Source organism: Elaeis guineensis, chromosome 10 (genome assembly GCF_000442705.2).
Source record: "Elaeis guineensis isolate ETL-2024a chromosome 10, EG11, whole genome shotgun sequence".
Lineage (NCBI taxonomy): Eukaryota > Viridiplantae > Streptophyta > Magnoliopsida > Arecales > Arecaceae > Elaeis > Elaeis guineensis.
This window is the reverse complement of record NC_026002.2, coordinates 34,779,876-34,804,345: the sequence shown is the minus strand read 5'-3', so window position 1 is coordinate 34,804,345 and position 24,470 is coordinate 34,779,876. Positions and strand designations below refer to the sequence as shown.

Below are 24,470 nucleotides of genomic sequence, written 5' to 3'. Positions count from 1 at the left end.
CCCATTTTCTTTGGTCCATAAGAGCAGGATATTCAGTTGATATTCTTCATAATCCTTGGGTGTCTAATCTGTCTTTGTTAACTTGGCCAACATTTATAAACATATAGATTGAGGCTGAAGGATGGAGGATACAATAATTGCTCAATCTCAATAGACAATGAAATAGAAACTTATTAGCATATATGTTCTCAACAGAAGTGATGAATCAGATTTGTGCTATCCCTATGGCTCAAGGGTTCTGGCCTAATCAAATTTGATGGGCATACCTAAGGACCAACAAAGTGACTGTTAGAGATACGTATCACATTTTACAGTAACCACAGGCTCCTCATAATAGTGAGTCATTTGGTTGGATCTAGACAGTGCAGATACTTATGAGGGTTCAAATATTTTGATGGAAATTAGTTTGGCGAAGACTTCCTTACAAGAATCTTTTACATAGGAGAGGTATCCTCAATGTAGACTTATAATATTATGATCTTTGTTCAATGGATTCTAAAGACTGCCAACATGTAATTATGAACTATTGTTTTGTTGTAGAATATTGGCAAATAGTAGATGCTATGTTCCAGCTAAATTTTTGCCCTACCTTTTTGCAGGTATTAGAAAACTGGATCTCTACTTTTTATAAAGAAAAGGATTTGCATCATCTCATGATGTGTGTTGCTTGGTTGATTTGGAAAGCCCGGAATAAAAGAATATTTTAGAACTATCATTCGACCCCTTTTCAGTTAATTAGAGAAGCTTCATGTATGTTGCCTAATTTATTTTAGCATGATAACATGTCGTACCAAGAGAATCGATCATGGCACTAAAAAAATAGGAATTATAATTTCTATAATAGCTGGAGGCCTATTAGTGTGAGTTGGCTTTCCCCTCCCATAAGTGTTCTCAAGTTGAATCTTGATGCTTCAGTTATCGAGTCAAAAACTGCAGTGATCTTCATTATTTGAGATGAATAAGAAAGGTTACTGAGGGCTGGCAGCAAAAAATTGCCACCCTCATCAGTCTCTTTTGCTAAAATGGTAGTGGTGTGGTTGGGTATGCATGTGGCTATCCTTAAGATGCAGACTTGGCAACTCTGGATGGAGGAAAACTCTTTAACAGTTATTCAGTGACTTACTAAGTTACTTAAAAATACTGATATGCTTTACCCATTATTACAGGATCTGCATCTATGGAAGCAACTACCCCATAAACTTAGCATCTCTCATATTTTCTGGAAGGTTAACAAAGTGGCTGATTATTTGGCTAACAAGGCTTGAGAAGCTGATTTCGATATTTACTCAAATGATCAATTGCATCCTAATTTTTTGGCTATTCTCCAGTTGGATTGTTATGGGATCTTATGGGAATGATGATGATGCTGATGAATTATTATTATGTCATCAATCTATATTCTTGTCATGTAAAAAAGATATGCACACTCCCTGCTCTGCTGCTATCATCAAAGATATACTGAAATATGTGGATATCTGCTCGTGCCACCCCTATAATATCAGCTTTAAGTTCTTAGGTCGCCTTATATTTTTCCTGTTCACCTTATTTCTTTGTGTCTTGGTGTGGTTGTAATTTCAATGTAGGGATAACATGAATCTAGGATCTGGTTGGCTAATGTCTGTGTTGATTGAATTATTTGGAATTCTATGGCTGCTGCAACTAGGGGGTTTTACTGAGCCACAATGTCACAAATTAGTTTTTATGTTAATCACCCAAACTATCATATACAACTAGTTATTACTACAGGATCCTCTTTACATATAATCAATTGTTTGCTATTATCTTCAAGTGGGAGCTGAGATAGTCATGCCAACATAGGATGGATTTATTCAGGGTGTTACTACATAAAGTTCTGAGTATATTTAGATATTTCTTTAGCTGATTACTTAATGGCATGGACTTTAGCTTGATCTTAGTAATAGTTGGATTAGTTTCGCAATGGTCTTATTATCACTCTGAAATATTTGAGACATCTATTTTGTTGGAGTTAAAGATTTATTCTCCATATTCTCATATGTTTGGGCAATGGTGGGACAATAGGACCTGTCTTCTACTTATTTTCCGCCATTATCTTCTTAGTGAAAGTTCAATATCTATATACTATAATCTAGTCTTGGTGCTGAGTATATGTCCTGGGTGTGAACAGTTGATACTGTTGTAATATTCAGACTCTACTTTATTTATAATGCTATCTTTTGATGGAGCTTCAGCTCCTCTTCCTATCAAAAAATAAAATCTAAGGAAATAATTAATCACTCTCAATTCCATTATAAGGCACCCTCTCTAGCGGACAAATTTCAAATGAACAAAATGCAAGCAAGCAGCATTTTATCTCTCTCTCTAATCATTGCAATGGGTGAGACTTGCAACTCTCGAACCTTCCCTTGGTTCATGAAGTCCTGCCTCCCTGACCTTTGTTATGAGATGTCCAGACCACTGTCGAAAAATTGGTACTTCCGATTGTCCTCCACCACTACTGTCGTCACCGCCGCATCCCCCATCTCCTTCCCTGATGATCTCCTTCTGGAGTGTTGGCCTAGAGCTCCACTCTCTTCTCCCCCTACTCTTCTCCTTATTTGCCATTGTTTTTCTCTTCTTCTTGGTTCTCCTATCTTTCTCAAACTCTATCGCACCCATAGCCGCCTCCACCACACCCTTTATGCGGTCTTCTTCTCCAACCTTGGCCTCCTAGCCTCTGCTTCCCTCCCCAATGACAAGCCTACTACAACAATTTGGAAGCCCTTCTCCTCCCCCCTTCTTAGTAAGATCCTCAATGAATCCTTCTCCCACACTCAACCTATTGCTGTCAGCCGCTCGATCTACATCATCGGCTGCAATAACTCCAGCAGGTTTTTTTTCCCTCTTTATAGGATTCAGACTAGCTCGTTCTAAAGTTTTCTAAGTATTTGAGAATATAAGCCCAACCCAAATTGATTTTTCCTAACTGCATTCACTGAACCCATAAATCCTATGGGATTTTAGGCTCAATCATCAAAAACAAGCTCCAAGAAGAATTTGAAATCTATGATTTTGGAGATGTTTTGAATTCTGAAAGTAGCCTTTTTGCCTACTTATAGGAAAATCATAACTTTAATCACCCAATGCAATATCAGAAATTATGTTGCTTCTCCTGATATGTTTATATGCACCTGAATTCCTGCATGATACAGTTTTATAATATCTAATTATATATAGACCAAGTATCCCTCCATTGACCTCTTAATCTTATTATTGATTTATTATACTTCTATTAAAGTTTCTTTATAGTTATATCAATAACCATGTTATTATGACTGACATCGAAAAACTGACGAATACAAGCACTAACCTGTAAAGTTAGAAATGATAATGGTTGATATTTTTTTTCCTGTGGTAATTGCAGGGCTACCGAGGTCATCTGCATGGTTCCCCCTGATTAGTTTTACATTGAACCAGAAGATGATAGTAGTTTCTTTTCCCCCTTTCTTTCTTGATAGGTATGAATGTGGGTAGGCACTTTTTCTTGTTCAATTCTTCAGGAGGGCGAATTCTAGCATGCTTTTGTTAATATTGCTTTTTTACTTTGCATACCATGTGTGCTAAGTCTATCATTTGACTCATGGTGGGTTGGTCAGCAGGTGATAAAAAGTCCTCTATATTTGGTATTGCTCATGCAACCGGTATCATACTGATGTAAATTGTTGAGCTGGTGAACATTGGCTAAATATTACTAGAACCAAGTTTCCTTGGACAGTACAATCTAACCATGTCCTTTTGTTTCAGAATTCAGATGGACTTGGATCGACCTAAACCATTGTCATTTTGATTAGACCGGCATTGCAGAAATAAGTGGTTTTTAGTAGACCTCTTGTCTTCTTCTATTTCCCCTTTGTTCTAATTCATCTTCCTCGGTACTGTCATGCAGGATACCTCCCTTCTTGGTGGAGTCCTAATTCTTTTGTCAACCACCAACTCTCAAAAACAGCTCATTTGTTTCCTTGCTAGGAATTGATATAAAGTCTCTGGTTGCTAAGCAAGTAAAGCTGAGAGGTGTGACCACTGAAGGGAAACTTTTTATATCTATCCATGTTGGACAAACTGCTGAAAAGCTGGTATGCAGTGGTTTCCAACTTGGCAAAGTCAATGTGAAAACCTCAGCCTGGTAATGAGAGTAATTATATGAGTCATGTTTGGCTTTGCTCTCCCTCTCCCTCTCTCTCTCTCTCTCTCTCTCTAGCCTATATGGTGTTTTGTGGAGGACTCAAGTGTCAAAGAAGATGGTCGAGATGTCATTTGATTCATAAAGAATTTTTCGAGCGGAGGATCGGGAGGGAGCAGCGGCATGTTCGCTTCTTCGTAGCAGATTGGTGCTTGTGTTTGAGTTTAAAAAAACAATTTAAAGTCAACAGCAAGCAACTCTCGTGCATGTAGTTTCAATTTTAAACATAGTTTTTAGAATATCTCGAAGTTCGAAATAATATTAGAAATCGGAGCTGCATGCATGCCATGTTGGACTCTTTTTTACCTCCACCTAAAGTTGGAAAAAAATATTAGGACTCATTTAGTTTGCAAAAAAAAAAATTCTCCATTGAAATATTATTTCTAGAAAGAATATATTGTCTAAAACAATAATTTTGATATATTTTGTTGATCATGAAAAAATGATTTATGTTTAGTTAAGCATCCATTTTTCTAAGAAAACTATGTAAAATACCTATAATGCTCTCAATATAAAAAATATATATATAATCTTGTTCTATACATTAATATTATTTACGAATAAAAAATTATGATATTAAAGATATTTTTGATCGTAGATCATGATTGAAGGAAGATTTGAGATATTGTGATAAAAAGTGTTCATTTCAATCATAGATTTTTTTAATGATTTGAAAGAATATTTTCAGATAAAAAAATTCTCAAATTCCTATTCCATAGAAATTCCAAAAACCCATGTGCTACATAGATTTTTTTTTCCATAAAATATAGGAATTGTATTCTCATAAAAATATATTTTTTTAATATTTTTCTTTTAAAAATTTCAATCAAATAAAAAAAATTTCATTCACTTTCCTCTTATCATATCAGACTTTCTTTCTCTACTTCTCGCGAACCAAACGAGCCCTTGCTTCGACTCACATCTTGCAGTCAGCCACCAACATATAATAATCTAAGTGACATAACCAATCTAGTGGACAGCCCCATGCACATGGATAGAACTCATTAAAGAGCCACATGGATATGCCAGTATGCTGCTGGCATGGTAAACTATCTTTATAAGATCAGATGATGATTAACTACAAGAGTGGCCTTCAAAGTTTTAAACTTCCATAAATACAGCCTTCTTTAAAATAAATTCGAGCAGCAAAGTTGTACCTTCTCACTACTTCATATTAATCCCCATGCTATCTGTCTTGGCATTTGGTACGCACTGCTACGTCTGCAGAGCTGCTAGCTGGCTCTATCTGCGAAGAAGGATCAGAATGATCAAAAACCCTTCTTTGGCGCGCTAATGTGGTTAAAAACAAGTGAGGTGATATATATATATATATATATATATATGAGGGTATAAGAGTTGCAAGTAAAATTATGCAACACTACCCGGTAGAGATAACTCCTTCAGTTTTGGTTTATGAATTGTTCATTTGAAATACTAGATGGTTGAATATCCCTCAACCCCACCCCTCAAAAAAAAAAAAAAAGAGAGAGAGAGAGAAGAAAAATTAAATGGTTAAATCCATTGAATTGGGGCTTCCAACAGGGAAAAGCGTCTAACTGTTCATAGCAATCACCAAATATCAAATAACAAAATATCACAACCTATTGAAAGATTTATGAAAATTTGCACCTCCTTCAATGTAGCTCTCTCTCTCTCAAAAAAAAAAAAAAAAAATTTCAGGTTACTTACACTCGAAAATTGAATGGCCAGGGCTAATTGTAGTAAATGGTCAAAAATATTAGATTAATCAAGATTGTCATAAGTGTTTATATTGTGACACTTGAGAGACTCATATTGGACCACTTGTTGCTCCCATATGAAGAATGAATGGTTTGTAGCTGAAAATAACTTTGGTAAAGGAAGTTGTTAGGATATAAGATATCTATTCATGAAAACAACCATCAGAAAGTGAAGTCATTGCTAGAAGTAGGTCAAGTAACTTCCAATTTGTACTATAAAAAGAGGACAATAGATCTATTTAGAATCCATTCCATATATTCAATATACAAATCATACCACTAGGCATCAGTTGTCTTCTATCTAACATTCTTATCGAACACCTGGCTTGACGGCACCTTCTTAGGGTTCTCATCCAAAATACTCCTTGACGGTAAAAAAATCTTGCAACCATCAACGGTTGCATCTTCAGTTCTACTTGAATAGCAGAGGTTCAATCCAGCGTTCAGAGAAGGGAAGAGCCACACTTTTCTCAAGGAAAGGAAAATCTAAGTCTCTCTCCAGCAATAATAAAAGATTCTTCCTAGAAGGTTTTATTCTAAAATGATGGTATCTACGTGGGTACATCTAATGCCTTCATATATGTTGACATATATAAAATAGTATCATTCAGTAATCAAACACCTAGAAGTTGAAGAGAACATTACATATCATGCCTTGATAAGCTCAAGACCAGCAAAACATATCTAAAGATCTACAATGCCATAACTAGGCATGGAAATAGATCAAATATGTTATTATCCAAATCCGTCTCGTATTTAGTGTAGAGTCTTGGAGCAAAGAAGGATGGATAAAATTAAACGGGATAGATCAGACATTGGATTGGATAAAAATAAAAAATTATTTGTTCATATATAATTATTTTTGGTCTGGAAAAGACAATTTGTGACGAGATAAATATATATCTAAATTAGGTTGAAGATAAATTTTTATTGTTATCTATTTCTGTCTCGGATCCATTGTATGTCATATAAAATCTATTTCATTTGGATTGGGTATCCGATGAAATACGATACGATATAAATTGCCATCCCTAGTTATAACTTGATAATACCACCTACCAACCTTAACTTAAGCCCTATTCCTTCGTGGTTCCAGTGACTCCCTAGTCTAACTCCCCAGCGTCCTCCAGGGGCACCGTGGGAACAAAACCTCCCTCCATTTAATACGCGGGGCGCAGCCTTAAATATTTTCCCGTGCCCTCCACCTCCTCCTCCACCAACTTAAAACCCTCTCTCTCTCTCTCTCTCTCTTCCCCCCATCTCCGCCTCCATGTCGGCAAATTCCATCTCTTCCCCTCTCCCCTCCTCCACGTCCGCCGGCGTCGGCCTTGGCTACGGCATCGCCATCGCCGTCGGCCTCCTCGTTCTCGTCTCCACCATCATGCTCGCCTCCTACGTCTGCGTCCGCGTCAAGGGAAACAGCAGCAGCCCCAGCTCCACCGCCGCCGCTCCCTCCTCCGCCACAGTCAGCGCCGCCTCCGTCGCCGGAGGATCCCCCTCCGACGCCGCCGCCTTCGTGGTGCTGGGCCTGGACGGGCCCACCATCGAGGCCTACTACCCCAAGTTCGTCTATAAAGCCGGAATGGCGGCGCCGCCGGGGCCGTGCCCGATATGCCTGGCGGAGTACGAGGGCGGGGAGGCCCTGCGGCGGGTGCCGGAGTGCGGGCACTGCTTCCACGCCGCCTGCGTCGACGAGTGGCTCCGCGTGAGCGCCACGTGCCCGCTCTGCCGGAGCTCGCCGGTACCGTCCCCCGCGGCGACGCCGGTGGCCACGCCGCTCTCGGAGCTCATCCCGCTGGCGGTGCACGCCAGGTGATCGGACGTTTGGATTGGCTCGGAGATGGTTTAGTGCTTCAGTTAAATGGTCTGTTATTCTTTCTTTAGTTTTTTTTTTTTTTTTTTTTTTTAAAGAAAAAAATCTTGGTCATGGTAGTGAGCTTACAGATGGTTGGTTTATGGTTGGTTCGAAAATTTTGTTCGCACATTAAATTAGAGATCTACGTCTACGATAATGAGTTCGATAACTTCAGTTCCTTGTTGGAATCTAAGGCTGTAAAGAAGGTAAAGAATAACAAGAGATGATGGTACACGAGGAGATGGCCTCTATTTGCTGGTTAGAAATGAATGAAGAGCTATAAGTCTTGGGAAATGCCATGCCTATCATTTGTGTGATGCTTGATGATTGGTGAAGCTGGAATGATGGTTAATGATCCTCCTAACTCGAGTGCACGTTGCATAAATAGACCTCCCAACTATTCAGCTCAATTAGGGTGGTTAGTGATCGTCCTAACCCCTCACATGGCTGCACACGTTCGGCGAGAGCTAAAAGCTCTCCTAAACAAGCAGGGTTTTGGACCATCTCCGCTAGGTCCTGTTGCACAACAGAATCTCATTGATCACTTAAGGCCACAGATAGACCTACAGCGAGATGAGTGGGATTTGTACTCGAATATTCTAAACCCTCCATTTTGATACAAATGATGGATTGGAAGAAGAATAGATAAGAGAGGATAGATGAAGAAAAGGATAAATGGAGATGCGTATTTATATTTTATGAAACATGGAGGATTGATGAAAATGATTTTCATTTTCATTGGATATCAAAAGAATGAAAAAATAAATAAATAATATTTATATAATATTTTTAAATAAATTATCATTTAATAAAAATATATATAGAACATAGATCTCATTTTTTTTGTCAAAAAAAAAAAAAAAAGATGAGGGATATTTTTGTGAACATAAAAATTCATCTTTCATGTACTCCATTCATTATTCCTTGCATCCTTTCAAGGAAAGTCCCCAAATGAATCAAGGAAAGCAAACTGAGATCATGAGCTCGAATCAAGCAGATTTCCATCCCTATCTAATGCATTCTATCCGATTAAGACCCCGCTGCTTTATTATTGAAAATTGCTCATCACCTATCCCCTCCAATTTCGTATACATTCTCTCATTTCGAACAAATAACATCCACCTTTCATCAAAATCCGTAGACAGTTAAATTGATACGAAGGATAGATCTGTCCTGTGCCTGTAACAAGTTAGGCAATAGTTAGCCTACCAAATATAACCTCATGCCAAGTCAGCTGGGGTAATGTCCCCGTCCTCTGTTAGCTAATGCAAAGGTAATAACAGATTGGGTCTCTGGAGACCCTTCTATTGGAATTATGATTCTGATATCCCCTATCAGATAAGAGTAGAACGTTCTTTGCCTCTACTGCAGTGCTCGACTTTGGCCCATGTGCACTGACAATTATATTCTGGAGCCCAATAGCAGGCCATGAAAATACAACACTTGAGCACCGTAACCTGCAAATAAGTTCAGAAGCTTTAGTAGGATCCATGGTTGAGTGATCCTTCCCTTTTAATTGAGACAGCAATATGATATCGGACGAAAAGGACTCATGTATGAGTTGGTCCTCCAGGCACAAATTAGTTCTCAGCAATCCTACACCACTGAAAACTTTTGTTCTAATCTTTTGAGATATGCACATAAGACATGGTTTTGTTCTGATTCTCCATAAAGATGCCCACATTATATCCGTGCAGGAAAGGCATATCACGCACATGATATGAAGAAAGAGACTCTCGGTTGCATGCACTCAAATCAACTCCCCCACTTACACCGCACACCGTATGAAACAGATAGCTTCGATGATCATTCCTTGGGATACAAATCCGGGACAGGCTCACCATCTGAAACGAGACATATTGCAAGGAATGCTGCGTTCTACCTTTTGGGTTCTGTTAACTCTTCTGCTCCATTGAACTAGCCAACTAGTTTATGCAACAATTAGGGTCACTGATCCACTCTTCCCCGTTAGCGGCTTCCATTAATGTTCATGCCGTCTCCCTATGCGACAGTGGTCAGACACATTGCCGAGCCAATCGTCCGTTAATGTCCCATCTCAAAGCATTAAATCTGGCTAAACAAACAAGGCAAACAAGGGGTCCAATATGACGTTTCAGAGAACCAGTAGATCCCACGATCCCAAAGTTTTTTTCGCCACCGTGTGGGGATCTCACAACTCCAAGAACTTGGAGAACTTTAGATTGAGTTGGTCCATACCATATATGGATGTATCTGCAGTGTTGAGCTCCAACCGGAAAACTTCGCTTCATCTCTGCCTATCTTGCCACACTAATTTTGTCATCCCCTTGAGATATCTCATGGGCATCATGGAAGGCAACATGGCAGCCATTTAAGGATTAGCGAAAATCTTCTTCTCTGAGATACTACTGCACTTGTTTTGCTTTCCTAATTCTCTCCTGATTTTTTTCAGTGAGATCTAATTTCTATCCCCTAAAGGGGAGAAGGTATGCTCGGTCCTTCCAATGTATGGGTAGCCTTATCCTGCAAAAGAATAAAAAATGATTATGGAAATGATGGTGGAAACCAATAAATTTGTCTTGTCAACAAGTTCCATAACACAATAACATGATAATATTGATACTCAATTAAACAGAAGCAAATATAATCAACAGCCTAAATAAGCTTGGCACCCATCAAGAAATGCTAAAACGTAAAAACAAACATGCAAGCATCACAACACAACTCTAAGCAATGAGCTATTCAGCCATTTCAAAGCCTACATTTTGGCCTCATGAACATGTGCCTTCACAGACAAAACTGAGGGCTTAGTTGTGATTCATATCTAATACTAGGTTCAACAAGGTTCATTTGCAAAGTTCTTGAAACCCAAAACGAAACATGACAGCTTCACTTATATTAGTGATAATAGGAATACTAATCTTGCCTCATGGCAGATTATTCCAGAATCTTAAGCATACTACTGATTTTACATACAATTTGCCAAAAGAACGTTGAAATAGTCACTAACAATTTATTAAATTAAATTAAGTAATCAGTACCATCCATGTGGAAGAGAAGAACTACAGCTAGTAAACTTCATAAGGGAACATAAGACTGAATGCCCTTGTTTCACACAAGCACTATCATGAAGAATTTAAGGTCTTTCTTCTAGAAAATTGAAACTACCTGACATGTAGTTAATGAGTACCCGCTTTCTGTTTTACATAATTCTTTAGTGGATATCAGTAATTGATTTTTTTTTTTTTGGTATTTTCATTTTTATTTTATGTCGGTCTGCACTCTAGAAGCTTAGAGTGAAAAGGGTAACCAGTGATGGCTCCTCCCTTGCCTGGTTGAAACTTAAATTCAGTTACATACCTTATCAGTCACATGTGTGTGGGCATTATAACACAGAAGTTGGAAGGCCAGTTAAAGGAGCTAAACATCATAAAAACAGCACAGAAGTTGCAGTACACCATGCTCATGAGTAGAACAAAAAACTGTCAGGCCCAAGAAGGATTGATTATAGAAATAACAGTTGTCTCTGACAAAAAACCATGAGGCACATATAATCAGTATGTGGATCAATAGCATTATCAAGATTGTAAGCAATATAATCAATAAAAGCTGACATTTTTCTGATACACACACACACACACACACATATATGTATATATATATGTATATATATGTATATGAATGTATGTATGTATATATATATATGTACATATATGTATATGTATGTATGTATATATATATATATATGTATATGTATGTATGTAGATGTATGTATATATATATATGTATATGTATGTATGTATGTATGTATATGTATGTATATGTGTGTGCGTGCGTGCGTGTGCGTGCATGCATGCGTGTATGTATATGTATATGTATGTATAGATACATATACACATACATATACGTACGCATACACATACATACATACATACATATATATATATATACACACATATACATATACATATACATATATGTATATATGTACATATAGATATATATATATGTATATATGTACATATAGATATATATATATGTACATATATACATATATATATATACACATCTACATACATATATATACATATATACATCTACATATACATATATATACATCTACATATACATATATACATACATATATATACATATATACATCTACATATACATATATATGCATATATATACATCTACATATACATATATGCATATACATCTACATATACATATATGCATACATGCATACATGTATGCATATATGCATGCACACACACACATATACATATACATCTACATATACATATATAGATGTACATGTACATATACATATATCTACATATGTAGATGTACATGTACATATGCAGATCTATATATATATATATATATATATATATATATATATATATATATATATGTACACGCGCGCGCGCGCGCACATACATATATATATATGTGTGTGTGTGTGTGTGCGCGCGCGCGCGTGCGCGCGCGAGCGTGTACATACATATATGTACATATACATACATACATACATATATGTATGTATGTATGTATGTGTGTATGTGTGCGCGTGCGAGCGTGTACATACATACATACATATATGTACATATACGTACATACATACATATATATATATATATATATATATATATATATATATGTACATATATATATGTATATGTACATATATATGTATGTATGTGTGTGTGTGTGTGTGTCTCTCTCTCTCTCTCTCTATATATATATATATATAATGTTTATGTAGTTTGCGGATGTTCCCACTTGATCAATTTTTTGGAATAAATTGGACTTTTGAGTCAATAAAGTTTTTTCTCTTTTTTCCTTTACAAAAAAGAGAGCAGTCTCAAGAGCTAAGCTATTGCATACATGTTACACACTATTTTACTAAAGAGTCAAATAACTAGCCGCATCTGTTTAGAAGACTCACATGTTAAGTAGTGGAAAAAGAAGGTTTGAAGAAAGAAATTTAGTTAGCCGGTTTGAAGAAAGAAATTTAGTTAGCCTCAGCATTTTCAATCTGCTTGAGGACTCATTTATGCAAGGATGCAAGATGCACTTAAAGCATTTTTCATTGAAAAAAGAAGTGAAAATAGGAAGATGGCCAAAAGCCACCATAAATGTTTTTGGAGAAAGGAAAACCATCAAAATGAGGGAGGTTCTTGATGAATTGAAGAGGTGCAAAAGTCTGATCTTAACATAGTATGTATGATCTTCAGTATACACCATTATGCTGCACAGATGGTTGATGAGGCAAACATGAGCTCACATGCTAGAAAGCAAAAAATATCAGACAATATGCTGGATGCCTGGAACCAATTAATGAAGCAAATGAAACAAGTCACAGTGGCTCTGATAAATGTCAGACAATCAGATTACTGGCAACAAGTACAAGGTCTTTAATGCTCCTTCACAATCCCAGCCAGCTTCCATCCTTATGAAAATATGGTCTATGGACATCAAAATACAGAAGTGATCCCATAGAAGGGTGGTAAAGGGCCCAAGATTAAGCAGAGTGCCAAGAAAAATGACCCAAGACTAAACAGAGTGCCAAGAAAAATGAAAGAATGACATTCTAGACAGTAGACACCAATGGGAGAATGCATCCAATCAGGAACATTTCCCAGGAAACACTTGGGAGAAGCCTATTGCATACAGTTCCACAAGACTAAAACAAAATGCACATGAAGCAGACACAGAAGGGAATAATTATGGGGAATGGCTCAGAAAACAAGATACTACAATAATGTTAAGACATGAAATGAACCATATACTCAACGGCTACAGTTTGTGTATCAGTTTTCATACTCATTCCTCAATGCTGCAACTGTGATTCTAACTCCAACATCCTGCATGATCTGGGCTATGTTCTACTTTAGGCATAACATTAAGTTAAAATTGTCTGGACTTTCCAATTTCTTCTTAAATTTGCCTCAAATATTTTTCTGCCTTATGTTTTTCCCCAATTTCCTGCACGATGATACCGCTCTTCTTAACTGTATCCTGGAGACATCTCATCATCACAAAAGAAGATTGTTTGTTATACCAAATCTCATCCTCCAGCAAATCCTAAAATCCATCATCATGACTCCCATATATTACTCACAGATGACAAAAGAATAGTAAAATAGCCTCCATTTCCAATTTTAGAGCATTCATTTTCCATCAACTTGTAAAGACAATAGTATCTTTTGTAATACTTTTGAAAAGGTGCAATACAACCACCATAAAATGTGGTGCCCTATGATCCTAAAGTTACAAAAAGAAGAAAACATACAAATCAGACAACTCTATCTTCAAAAAGATGCATAACAAATCATTAACTTCCAGCCTTTCTCTTGTGTTTAAGGCTCGGCCTCCAACTGCCTGCTCCATCAATGTGTGCGGAAACAATCAAACCGCTACAATGTATCTCATCTAGAACTTTTGTTTTACCATCAATCTCAACATCCTTTCAAGTTGTTTATTAGTCATCTTCCACCAGCAGTTTTATGGAAGAAAACTGGGTTGCTATCCCTCCCCTTCAACTACAACCTTGGATTTCAATCTCTAAGATAGTTTATTCCCCTCCTGACTGTTTTCCTCTTTCTTGAGATTTCTATGCAACACCACTAAAAGCCTCTTTCTTGCAGTTAACACATGATTGCTTCCAGTATTAATGCATTTGGAATTCAACATTCACTAAAATCCCTTCAATCCGCTGCCTGAGCAGAATTATTCTAATTGGTAGCTTCAACCGACACATAATGGTAAAGGTCTCAATATTCACAAGATCCAATCTTTGAGCTGTCCCTTACTCCAAGGTTCTGCTACCCATCAAGGGTCCTTTTATATAAAGTGGGTTGCAGCAAGCTTAATTAGCTAGCAAGGGAGAAATGTTCTTGCCAAATGTCAAAACATCCATCAGTTGGTCCAAAACCATCCTGATGAAGAAGAATTTACTGCAAATCCTCTTCCAGCTCATTAAAATAACAAAAAACTTTCAACAGAATACAAAATTTAAGTGAGAAGAAATAATCTTCAATCGTTCAAACACACAAAAAACACACGAGTAACATAGTATAATGTAGCCATTAAAAATCATGAGACACTAGATGAGGAGCTGATGCTATATCACAATTAACTAATTATATATAGTCCTGTCACTAAGCATTACTCAGGCATGGAGCAGTATAAGGCCTTCAGCTTGGCTGAATATTCAATTGGTCAGGATAAAGTTGCTAGAAGAACAAGATGGCCAATTTCTTGTTTCTAACGCTATCTTGACCCAATTCCTTATATAGCTACCTATAACACATCCATTTAGCCCTCTTCCATGTAAGGAGAATACAAATCCCTATAAACATGTATCTAAATCATAACTAGTACCCAGAATGTTTTACTTTCTTTTCTTTTTTTTTTTGATAGGAAGGTAATTTCAGACAGCCACTGTTGTATCATGTCTTCGGTAGCCTTTCCAAATCATATTTCTCAACTTCCAAACGTGATCCTTTCAAATAATTATTCAATTTGCTGTCCTAGATCTCACACAGCCCAGGGATGATTTAGTAAATAAATCTTGACTAAGAAAAAGGTCCAATATCCACTTAAATAGCTAAAAAACACTTCACATCAGAACTTATTTGACTCCTCTTGTTTCTGAGGAAGATATTTTAGTCATCCCCTAAGCCAAGCTCATGTAAGAACTCAAAAGAAAGGATCTTAAGCCCCAAAAGTTTTCCAGCTCAAATTATGGTAAATAATATATCATTCATGCCCATTGCCTTGATTGACCAAGTGATAAGCAAAAATAAACAGGTGATGCATGAAATTCAGTACAATACATCTGGACTTGCGCCAGAAGCAGCAGAAATATGTACAGGAGTGCTGCAATCCAGAAAAACTTCAGAATCCAGAATGCTGTGATGGAGAATCATAGACTACTGCGAATCAATGATTCAAGGGTCTATGCTGAAAGTTGTTAGAGCAATCTCTAAATATCTAAAGGATAAGAAAAGGGGGTGATCACCAATCACCTAATACAGAAACTACCGCTTATAAGCATATGTAACAGAGTCTCAAAAAGGAACATTTATGAATAATCTTATCCCTGATATGGAAGAAAAAAGTTACTTGCCTCTCGATAAGTAGCCAGCTGTCTGCACATGACCCGCATCACTTGAAATAATCCAGGATGATCTCCAATCATGATAGGACACATTGTATATCATAATGTATGCACATATTTTTTATTATTAAATTTTATAAGGCAAACTACAAATTAATAAATAGCCGTTAGAAACTTGAAGCAGATTATGAACCTTAAAAAAAAAACTAAAATCCTGCTCTAGATGGATAAAAGATTGATCAAGGCAACTTTGCTGGACGCCCAGATACACTTCTCTAAGGTTCGTATTCAATCACAAGCTTGGTCAACAACTCTAGATAAGAAAATCCAGCAAAATCTTGATGCTGCCATCCATATTCATTTCAGAAGTACCATCCCTATTAAGCCCCTTTAGGTAAAACCTCACAATTCATGGCTGAATTATCATTTGAAATAATTAATATGCTTTCCATGCTGTATTAGTGCTTCCAATGGTAATGCAAAGTCACATGAACATCAAATTTTCTGTTAATGGAAGATCATGAGCAAGCATATTCGTGGCACTTTCAGCAAAAGTCACCCTGTGAACACACAAATTAGCACATTTGCACATATTTAGTTGCAACCCAGAAACCATACATATGGTATGCTTTGTTGGCTCATAATCTACACATCCGCACCCACATTTTTCCACTACATAGATCTCCTTGTAATTTAGCATGGCAGAGTGAAATCAGTTTTACCACACACATAAGATGGAAAACTGAAAATTCTGCACAAGGAAAACATCATACCATTTATACCTAATCCAAAATAGTCTGCTTGGCTCATCAATCATACTGACTCTGCACTCCAACCACAACTAAAAGGAGACATAAACTGACTTTATGACACCTATGGCCAGAAAAAGGAAAAAAAAAATCCACCAGCAAATAGTAGGTTTAGAATAGGGACATCAATATTGCACATGTCAAGAGGTGACTTTATTATCTGACGCTGTGCAGATCCATTGAGAGAAGCCAATAAAGACAGGTTATTCTTTACAGTACTAAGCCATTCAGATCCACCCCTTTGCTTCAATGACTGGCTTCACTAGTCCACAAATTTATAAAGAAAGTCCACAAATATACTAGAGAGATGAAGACCATGTCTTGTATCTCAACAACATGATGCACCAGCTTGATCAGTTTGGAGAAATAATATCTACCACATCTCATAAGTTAGATAATCAAGCAGCCCCATTTTAAGTGGATACATACTACCCAAATGATCAAATTACAAGGTGCATGCATCAGAGGTAAATGATGACTAATTTTCATTAGGTTATACCTCACTATTTTCCATCAAGACCTAAAGGATATGTCTTGTTTCTCATCCATCTGTTGCTATAGATATTTTTTTTCTGTGTCAGCTCATGAGGAAGATGGCCAAGGAAACAATATGGTCACAATTATCAGGCGAAGATGCCCAGCAACCAAACTGTTCATCTTAGATCATCTTGGCCAAGGACAATCAACTAATGCTCTAACAAGTAGACAAAATCATGTCAAACATCATATATGCACACTGGATGTCGCTTATCAATAATCTGCTACATTATTTCCTGAAGAGTTAATAATGTAAACCATCTTAGATCACAAACCTTTATGCCATAGTTACAGAGTTACCACTAAATAAGCTAATATCATCTGAATAGACTAGCAAATAATATAAGCTTAGTATCAAAAGAACTATTTAGAGGGTGATCCTCGGTGCAATGATAAGGTTGCTCCATTATGACCAAGGTGTCACGATTTTGAAACATGGGAATGGCCCCTCCACATGTGGGGGTAAGGTTGTGTACATTTGGCCCTCCCCAAACCCTGCAGTAGCTGGAGCCTCGTGCATTGACCCACCCCATTATTAAAATGTATTTATAGACTATTTACTGTTTCACATGCTTAACCCAAGAGCATGAATAAGGTAGCAACAACTATTCTCACAAACCATGCTAACAACAAAACATGTAAATTTTCGATCAAAAGTAAAACCAGAATATTCCAATATATAGCTATTTGGTTTCACAAGCACTATGAAATACAAAATATAAAAATTAGATCACAAGTGAAAAACATGTTTAGTTTGTAACGACCATAACCATCTTGTCAAGAGAACACTGGTGGACTGTGCACTAACGCAGGAGGCTAAGAAATTCTAAACCTTAAAAATATAACCACCATGAGTAAACTAAAGGGCATCCATGTGCATTTTAGAGGACAATTCAACTTTCATTCTCAATGGCGTCCAGGGCGAGACTTGTCAAATGCTCCCCACGGACCCGAACGCCCGCCATACACAGGGGCCTTGTCGGCAACACCCTGATTATCAACATTCAGAACATAATAAAATAAAAAAACTGAATCAGTATAAACATGTATACTGAAATCTCTTAAATTAATGACATAAGCTAGAAAGGAACTGCCTGTACTAGACATCTTTGAGGAAATCATACCGAATGAAGGTTGTAGCTATCCCCAAATGATGAAGGGAAGGGTCCTTCAGGACTACCAAGTTTCTTCCCATAGGCTCCACCTTAAAAAAAAAAAAAAAAAATAGAGGGGAACTTCAACAAACTAACCATGTGTTGGAGCAGACAATAACATGAGAATGGAAATTACCAAAGTAAAAGTAACACAGGAAGAAAGCAGGATCAAAGATATGCAACTATATGCACACGAGTCAGAAACAGTAGATGAAAAGAGGCCATCATTCATGAGTTTTCATATCCATAACTTCAAGCAGTTTGAATAAGTTTGCCCTAAAGACTGACTAATGTGGCAGAAAATCCATGTAACAAATAATTGTAAAAATATCGCGGCGTACTCTCTTACAACAAACTCTTGGCAACACACAGCATAGCTTCAAATAATAAAAGCAACAGTATTTAAACAACAGCCAGCTAAAATGGTGTAATAGATACAAGAACTCAGTAACATTCTAAAAAACAATCATCACATTATCACAAAATAATGATACGAAAATGAACATAACCAACCAGCTTATCCTTAATAATGGGTAAAGTAAACAAAATGAAAGAAGCGATGTCACTAAACCAATCAGATTAAATAGCACCGAGCTGACAACATGATAACCTATTGCTTCCATTTAAGCATAGGCATTTGAGGGAAGCAAATTACCCGCAGCCCGTGGCCTCCCATCAATGGTTGCTAAGTCAGCCCGCAGCTTTTCAATTTCACGTGCCATGGATACCAAATTTTTCTCCATTCCTTGCCTTTGTTCCATTAACTCAATATTTTCCTTCTTCTCATACTCAAAAGCAGTCCTGCAGAGAAACAATTTTAAGGTTGAAGTATACATGTGCTCCCATACCACTCAATGTGTATGGCAGGTAACAAGAGAAACTATAGAAAGATAATATGCCATGGAGTGGAAAAAGATGGGGCACAACCTAGCACGCATAAGTTCCTGTCGCAGACCATCAATCTCACTCCTCAGAATGGCAATCTGTTTGTTATCAGCTTGTGCCCTTGTCAGTTCCTGTTGACAAGTCTGGACCTGTCCAACAAGGTCTTGTCTCATGACATTCAGTTTTTGAATTTCTGATCGAAGTTGTATTGCCTCGTTTCTTAGAAGTTCAGCTGCTCTAAGATCAGACTCTAGCTTCAAGCCTTTCTCAATCAACTCTCTACAATGAGCCTCCTTATCAGCACGCATATCAGCAATGACCATATTCATGCGATAAATTTCTTCTTTGGCAGCCATTAGTTCTTGCTGCAGAGCAGCACGATCTTCAACAAAAGCATGATGGTCTGCCAAAAGCCTCCGGATTTCAATTTGCTGCAATTCAAGTTCCTCATACAAGGCAGGATGGGGTGGACGCGGGACAGGGCCACGAATAAATGGCCCTTCCAGCATATCAGGATAACCTCGCCGCCCATCATTAACATTCCGAGGTACACGACCTCTACCAGCCATTGCACGCTGCTGGAAAATGATAGCACAGGTCATAACCAAACAAAAATGCATTTAGAGAATTACATATTGAACACATGAAGACATCAGAATTTTGGATCAGCAGAAATAAAGCTGATGAGATCCAGAAAAGTTAAAAAATAGATATGCCTACTACCCCTGTAAACCTTTACAGTGACAGATCCAACAAATAAAGAACAAAAAAGATACCCCTTTAAGGGAATATACATACAAAGGACCATGCACTTGAGAATGCAAACCAGAGAACAGAAAGTTACATCCACTGAAATGCTTCAGATTAATATCAACACCATAGTAATTAACCATTGAAATCAGCATCCATTTCTTCTACTGATTTCAGCTTATAGAATATTACGTGAACTAACTATTTTTAGGAATCATGCAAAGAAAATTCACAAAAGCACCATCTTGTTTCCAATAAAATAAAAGGAAAACAATATAAAATCTGAAGAAGAGAAGCTTAAGAACTTTCCCCTATATGTTGGAATAAGAAATAAGGACAGTCTAGGTCACTGGCCTTGTCCTTACGTTTTCTCAAATGCAGCTCAAATAGGAGGAAAAAATTAGGACCTAATTTTTTTTCTTTCCTTTATTTTTGAATTTTCTCTTAATACCCAAGCCTTTCAGAGGTAAGGGAGGTTTTTTCAAACCTGGTTCTTCATCTCGATTATCAGTTTGCATTGGTATCAAACACTCACTGCTACAATGTACATGGAATCTTAGCCCCTATAATCTTGGAACATCAGTTAATCTTGAGATATCAACCAACAGAATTTTAATATATTGGCTAGTATTATTAGTCCTTTATGTTCAATCTGAGCTTGGTTTCTTGATTATCAAATATGGAAATCGATGCCTCCAAAAGGTAATTGATTTCAGTTTTACTTTATCGGCCATCATTCCTGTATATCGGCTCAGCGTATCTCAGTTTTTGCAAAATTTTCCAGCCTACCATCTTAATCAAGATAAAATCGAGATCTTGATTTATCTTGGTGACAACCAATGATCGAGATTGTCAATATCTCAGATTTGAAGATTTTGCTTCTACGAAACTTTTCCTTCAATTGACAGTCAAACAAAGTACAGTTGGTCAGATCTAGGTTCAATACTGCTCTAATTCAGCTTCAAGTTAAGAATCTAGATTAAATCCAATGCTTTCACTTGATCATGTCTGATTACTGCTCAGGGTAGGATCTGAATTGATTTTCGTTTGGCTAGAGTGGACCTTTCGTAGGTTCTTTTCTTTTCTTTTCTTTTTATGTCCCCTCTTTGGGGGAGTGAGGGTATAGGGTGGCAAGTATATCTAGATTAGTATCCTAGCACAAAAGAGGTTCGCTTGTAAGTTTGGGGTCCACACCAAACCCATAAGACTCATTGCTTCATTGCAAGGTTTGTTGATAGCTTACTAGTATGGTATAGGTTATCACGATACACCCCCATATTGATACAATACATTGATAGAACCAAGACAACAACCGTACCATGTGTCCTAAAGTACTGTATCAAGCATAATAACAAAATCTTACCAGTATAGATTAGTACAATAAACTTTGCTTCGCTAACATAGATCAAGGTTTTAAATCCCATGGGACGAAGATCTCCCAATTTCTTCATGGAACTGGATGTTTCGTTGTCTTGTCCCATCTCGATAGCAGTCCTAGTCATGAATCCCACTATATATCCTCCGTCTTTCTCCCTTTCTTTTTTTCTCTTTCTTCCCTTTCTTTTTTTTTGCCTTCCTTTCTTTTTTCTTTTCTTTCTTCTTTCTCTTTCCATTCTTCCTTCTTTCCTTTATTTTGCTTCATCTTTCCTTCCTTTCTTTCATTCTTCTTCTTCTTCTTTCCTTTCACTTTGTCCTTTTCTTCATCTTTCCTTCCTTTTTTTCTTTTGCTTCTTCTCTCCCTACATAGATGGGTTTCGAAGTTCCGACCCTATCCTACTCCCGTTTTCTCATAGGAATGAGACGGAACGGTCAGGACGTTCCTTGTCCCATCAGGACGTAAAACCTTAACATAGATTAATATTATTTATCACAATAAAGGATCCATCCATTGCCTTAATTACATACATGCCGTCGACACCACTCCTTTTTCTCCCACAAAATACAATTGGCAGGGAGAAGTAATCCACTTTCATCATTTGAATAAAAACAAAAAAAATAATAATAATCCACACCTCGCATATTTAAAAAAGAAAGAAAAACAAATGTCAAAGATTGAGTTTTGTTTGAGCAAGTTCCCAAGATTGAATTTGCGAACTCATAATCTATTTGACCAAAACAAATGATCGATAAAGTGAAGTAAATTTGGAAATCATTTACTTTGTATAGAACCAGATTTAGAAAACCTAAAGCCAATAATGAAATGAATCACACCATTACGACGTTGACAAAAAAACCACTGATTAAGATTGACCAGTCTTTACATAAATATCTCATATGCTCGGCATGCAACCCAGCCGATCATTTTTTTAAAACCATAACTCTATTACTTTCTTTACAATCATTAGGAAAAGGAACATGGAAGATTTACTTCAGAATGCCATGAATTTTGCAAGAAATCGAAGTCATTCCACCTTCTGCAACATATGCAATATGGTGTCACGGGTACATTTATAGTCTCTTCATCTTTCAGTCGTGGCTATGCACGAGATTGAAATTTATCCGATACTCATTTAATTTACAACTAAGTACCAAAATTATATAAGCAAATTTTCAGAAAAGAAATACATTTCTAAATAAGATAAGACTTCCTTGCACAATCCCATGCAGCCATAAAACTAACCTAAAATATGGAGCACAAAAATACACATATTTGCGTGCGTGTCACTCTTTTGTGCCGCTTTATGGATAAAGAAGCACCGTGCTTTGGTCGTGATCAAAAACCATATTGTCTCTAAGAACCATTATTAGATGCCACCTATCTTCTGTGTTCATCGTCAAGAATATCATTTCTACCTTATTCACCTGTCTTACTTCTTCAAACAGATCATCGAGAAAAGTCATTTCAGATTCGTCACACGATAACAAGAACAGCTCAAGGGCATCATCTAATGCAATCACTGCTAGGGTTTGAAAGTGAATCGAGCTTAAGAACAACAAAAACCAAACAAACTTGGACAAAAATATAAATAGAACTCTTGATGCATCCGTCGGCGAACCAATAACCAGAACTGATAACTCGAGATAAAAGATCCCAAACCAAAACACGAAACGATTGCAATAGAAGAAATCGAAGAAAGAAGAAGGGTACGAACCGAACCAGAAAAATGAAAGGAGAACGCGAGGGAGAAGATTTTTTGTTTTCTTCCTTTCGCTTTAGGATCGAAGGATAAAACCCTAGCAAGCCTCGTACGGCTTATTAGCCAAACTCGTATTGCTTCTTTGCTGCTAGTGGTCGGATCGGGTTCGGTTTTGAATCCGATCCGAATCGGCTCAACAACGTGGTACTGGTGGAGACCAGACATGATCCCGGTTTGATTGGTAAGGAGTGTGAACGGGTTGGACATGGGTCAGACCCAAGAAAGATCCGGATCCGACCCTAATGGTCGGTTGACTTCAGTTTCGGTTTTGGAATTTTATTTTAATGAGATTTGATTTGGATTAAGATTTATAACCGGAAAAATTCAGTGACCTGCTCTTTTCCTAAATAATACAAAAAAAAAATTTATTTACATAAATATTATAAAATTTAATTTATTTATAAAAATAATGTAAAAAAAAAATATCATTTTGAATGTCATTTTCTCTCTGCCACGTCACCTATTTTTTTTCACGTAGGCATCGTCCGAAAAAAAAAAAAACAAAAAACGTCATTTAAAATGACGTTTTTAAAAAAGCCATTTTGAATGGCGTTTTCTATTTTTCCTCCCAAGAAAAAAATAAATTTTAAAATTTTAAACTAATAAATAAATTAAAATTTTAATTTTGAATAAAATTTAAAATATAAAAATTTAAATTTGTAATTCAAATAAAAAAGATAATTTTAGATGATTTTTTTCAAATTAATTTTTTAAAAAAATATCTAAACAAAAATCTTAAAAATTTAAAAAATTAAAAATATCATAGAAAAAGAAAAAAAAAGAGAAAGAAATGCAAAAGAAATAAAAATTATAACTTTGAATTTAGAAAAATAAAAATTTTAAATTTAATTCAAAAACATCATTTCAAACTCTTGCCAAAAATGTTCAAAAAAATAAAAAAATAAAAAGTACCATTAAAAAATCAAAATTTTAAAAAAATTAAAAAAATAAAAATTATAATTTAAAATTTAAAAGAAATAAAATTTTTAAAAATTAATTAAAATAAAAATATCATTTCAAATTACTTTCTTAAATTCAAATTAATTTATTTAAAAAATATTCGAAAGAAATAAAAAAAAAAGCCTAAAAAAATTTCATAAAAACAGAAAGAAATGAAAAAAATAGAAAAATTATATAATTATAAATTTTAATTAAAAAAAATAATTTTTTAATTTGAATTAAATTTTGATAAAAAAATAAATGTCATAAAAAAGTGAAAAAATGAGGAAAAAATATGAAAAAAAAGAAATTTGTAAATTAAACTTTAAAAAAATAAGAATTTTAACTTTAATTCAAATA

At 36.2% G+C, this 24,470-nt stretch overlaps 2 protein-coding genes across 6 annotated transcripts; one reads left to right on the top strand and one right to left on the bottom strand.

The window, feature by feature from the left end:
* The first annotated feature begins 7,125 nt into the window (after positions 1-7,125).
* On the top strand, positions 7,126-7,838 carry LOC105052437 (putative RING-H2 finger protein ATL69). The gene has a single exon (XM_010933238.4). The coding sequence runs from the start codon at positions 7,208-7,210 to the stop codon at positions 7,751-7,753; it is 546 nt and encodes a 181-aa protein (XP_010931540.4). The 5' UTR covers positions 7,126-7,207; the 3' UTR covers positions 7,754-7,838.
* Positions 7,839-8,915: 1,077 nt separating this feature from the next.
* On the bottom strand, positions 8,916-23,246 carry LOC105052438 (protein FLX-like 3). Of its 5 annotated transcripts, none has more exons than XM_073244148.1 (5): positions 23,132-23,246; positions 19,327-19,862; positions 19,055-19,200; positions 18,370-18,449; positions 8,916-10,294 (listed from the first exon to the last, which is right to left on the bottom strand). In XM_073244148.1, the coding sequence occupies exons 2-5, from the start codon at positions 19,851-19,853 to the stop codon at positions 10,244-10,246; spliced, it is 804 nt and encodes a 267-aa protein (XP_073100249.1). In that variant the 5' UTR covers positions 19,854-19,862; positions 23,132-23,246; the 3' UTR covers positions 8,916-10,243. The 5 variants fall into 5 exon arrangements, with proteins under 5 accessions (XP_073100249.1, XP_010931542.1, XP_010931543.1 ...); XM_010933240.4 differs by lacking the exon at positions 8,916-10,294 and adding an exon at positions 17,889-18,235; XM_010933241.4 differs by lacking the exon at positions 8,916-10,294 and adding an exon at positions 17,889-18,235 and having other exon boundaries at positions 19,327-19,859; positions 23,127-23,244.
* Between the last annotated feature and the right edge of the window lie 1,224 nt (positions 23,247-24,470).

What these genes read in the sequence shown, in the direction of transcription:
- LOC105052437 (XM_010933238.4), top strand. Translation starts at nt 7,208, where the DNA reads ATGTCGGCAAATTCCATCTCTTCCCCTCTCCCCTCCTCCACGTCCGCC.
- LOC105052438 (XM_010933240.4), bottom strand. Translation starts at nt 19,853, where the DNA reads ATGGCTGGTAGAGGTCGTGTACCTCGGAATGTTAATGATGGGCGGCGA. An exon ending in CAGGAACTTATGCGTGCTAG is followed by an intron (nt 19,201 to 19,326) that starts GTTGTGCCCCAT and finishes GTTTCTCTGCAG; the next exon opens with GACTGCTTTTGAGTATGAGA. An exon ending in TGGGAGGCCACGGGCTGCGG is followed by an intron (nt 18,450 to 19,054) that starts GTAATTTGCTTC and finishes TTTTTTTTTAAG; the next exon opens with GTGGAGCCTATGGGAAGAAA.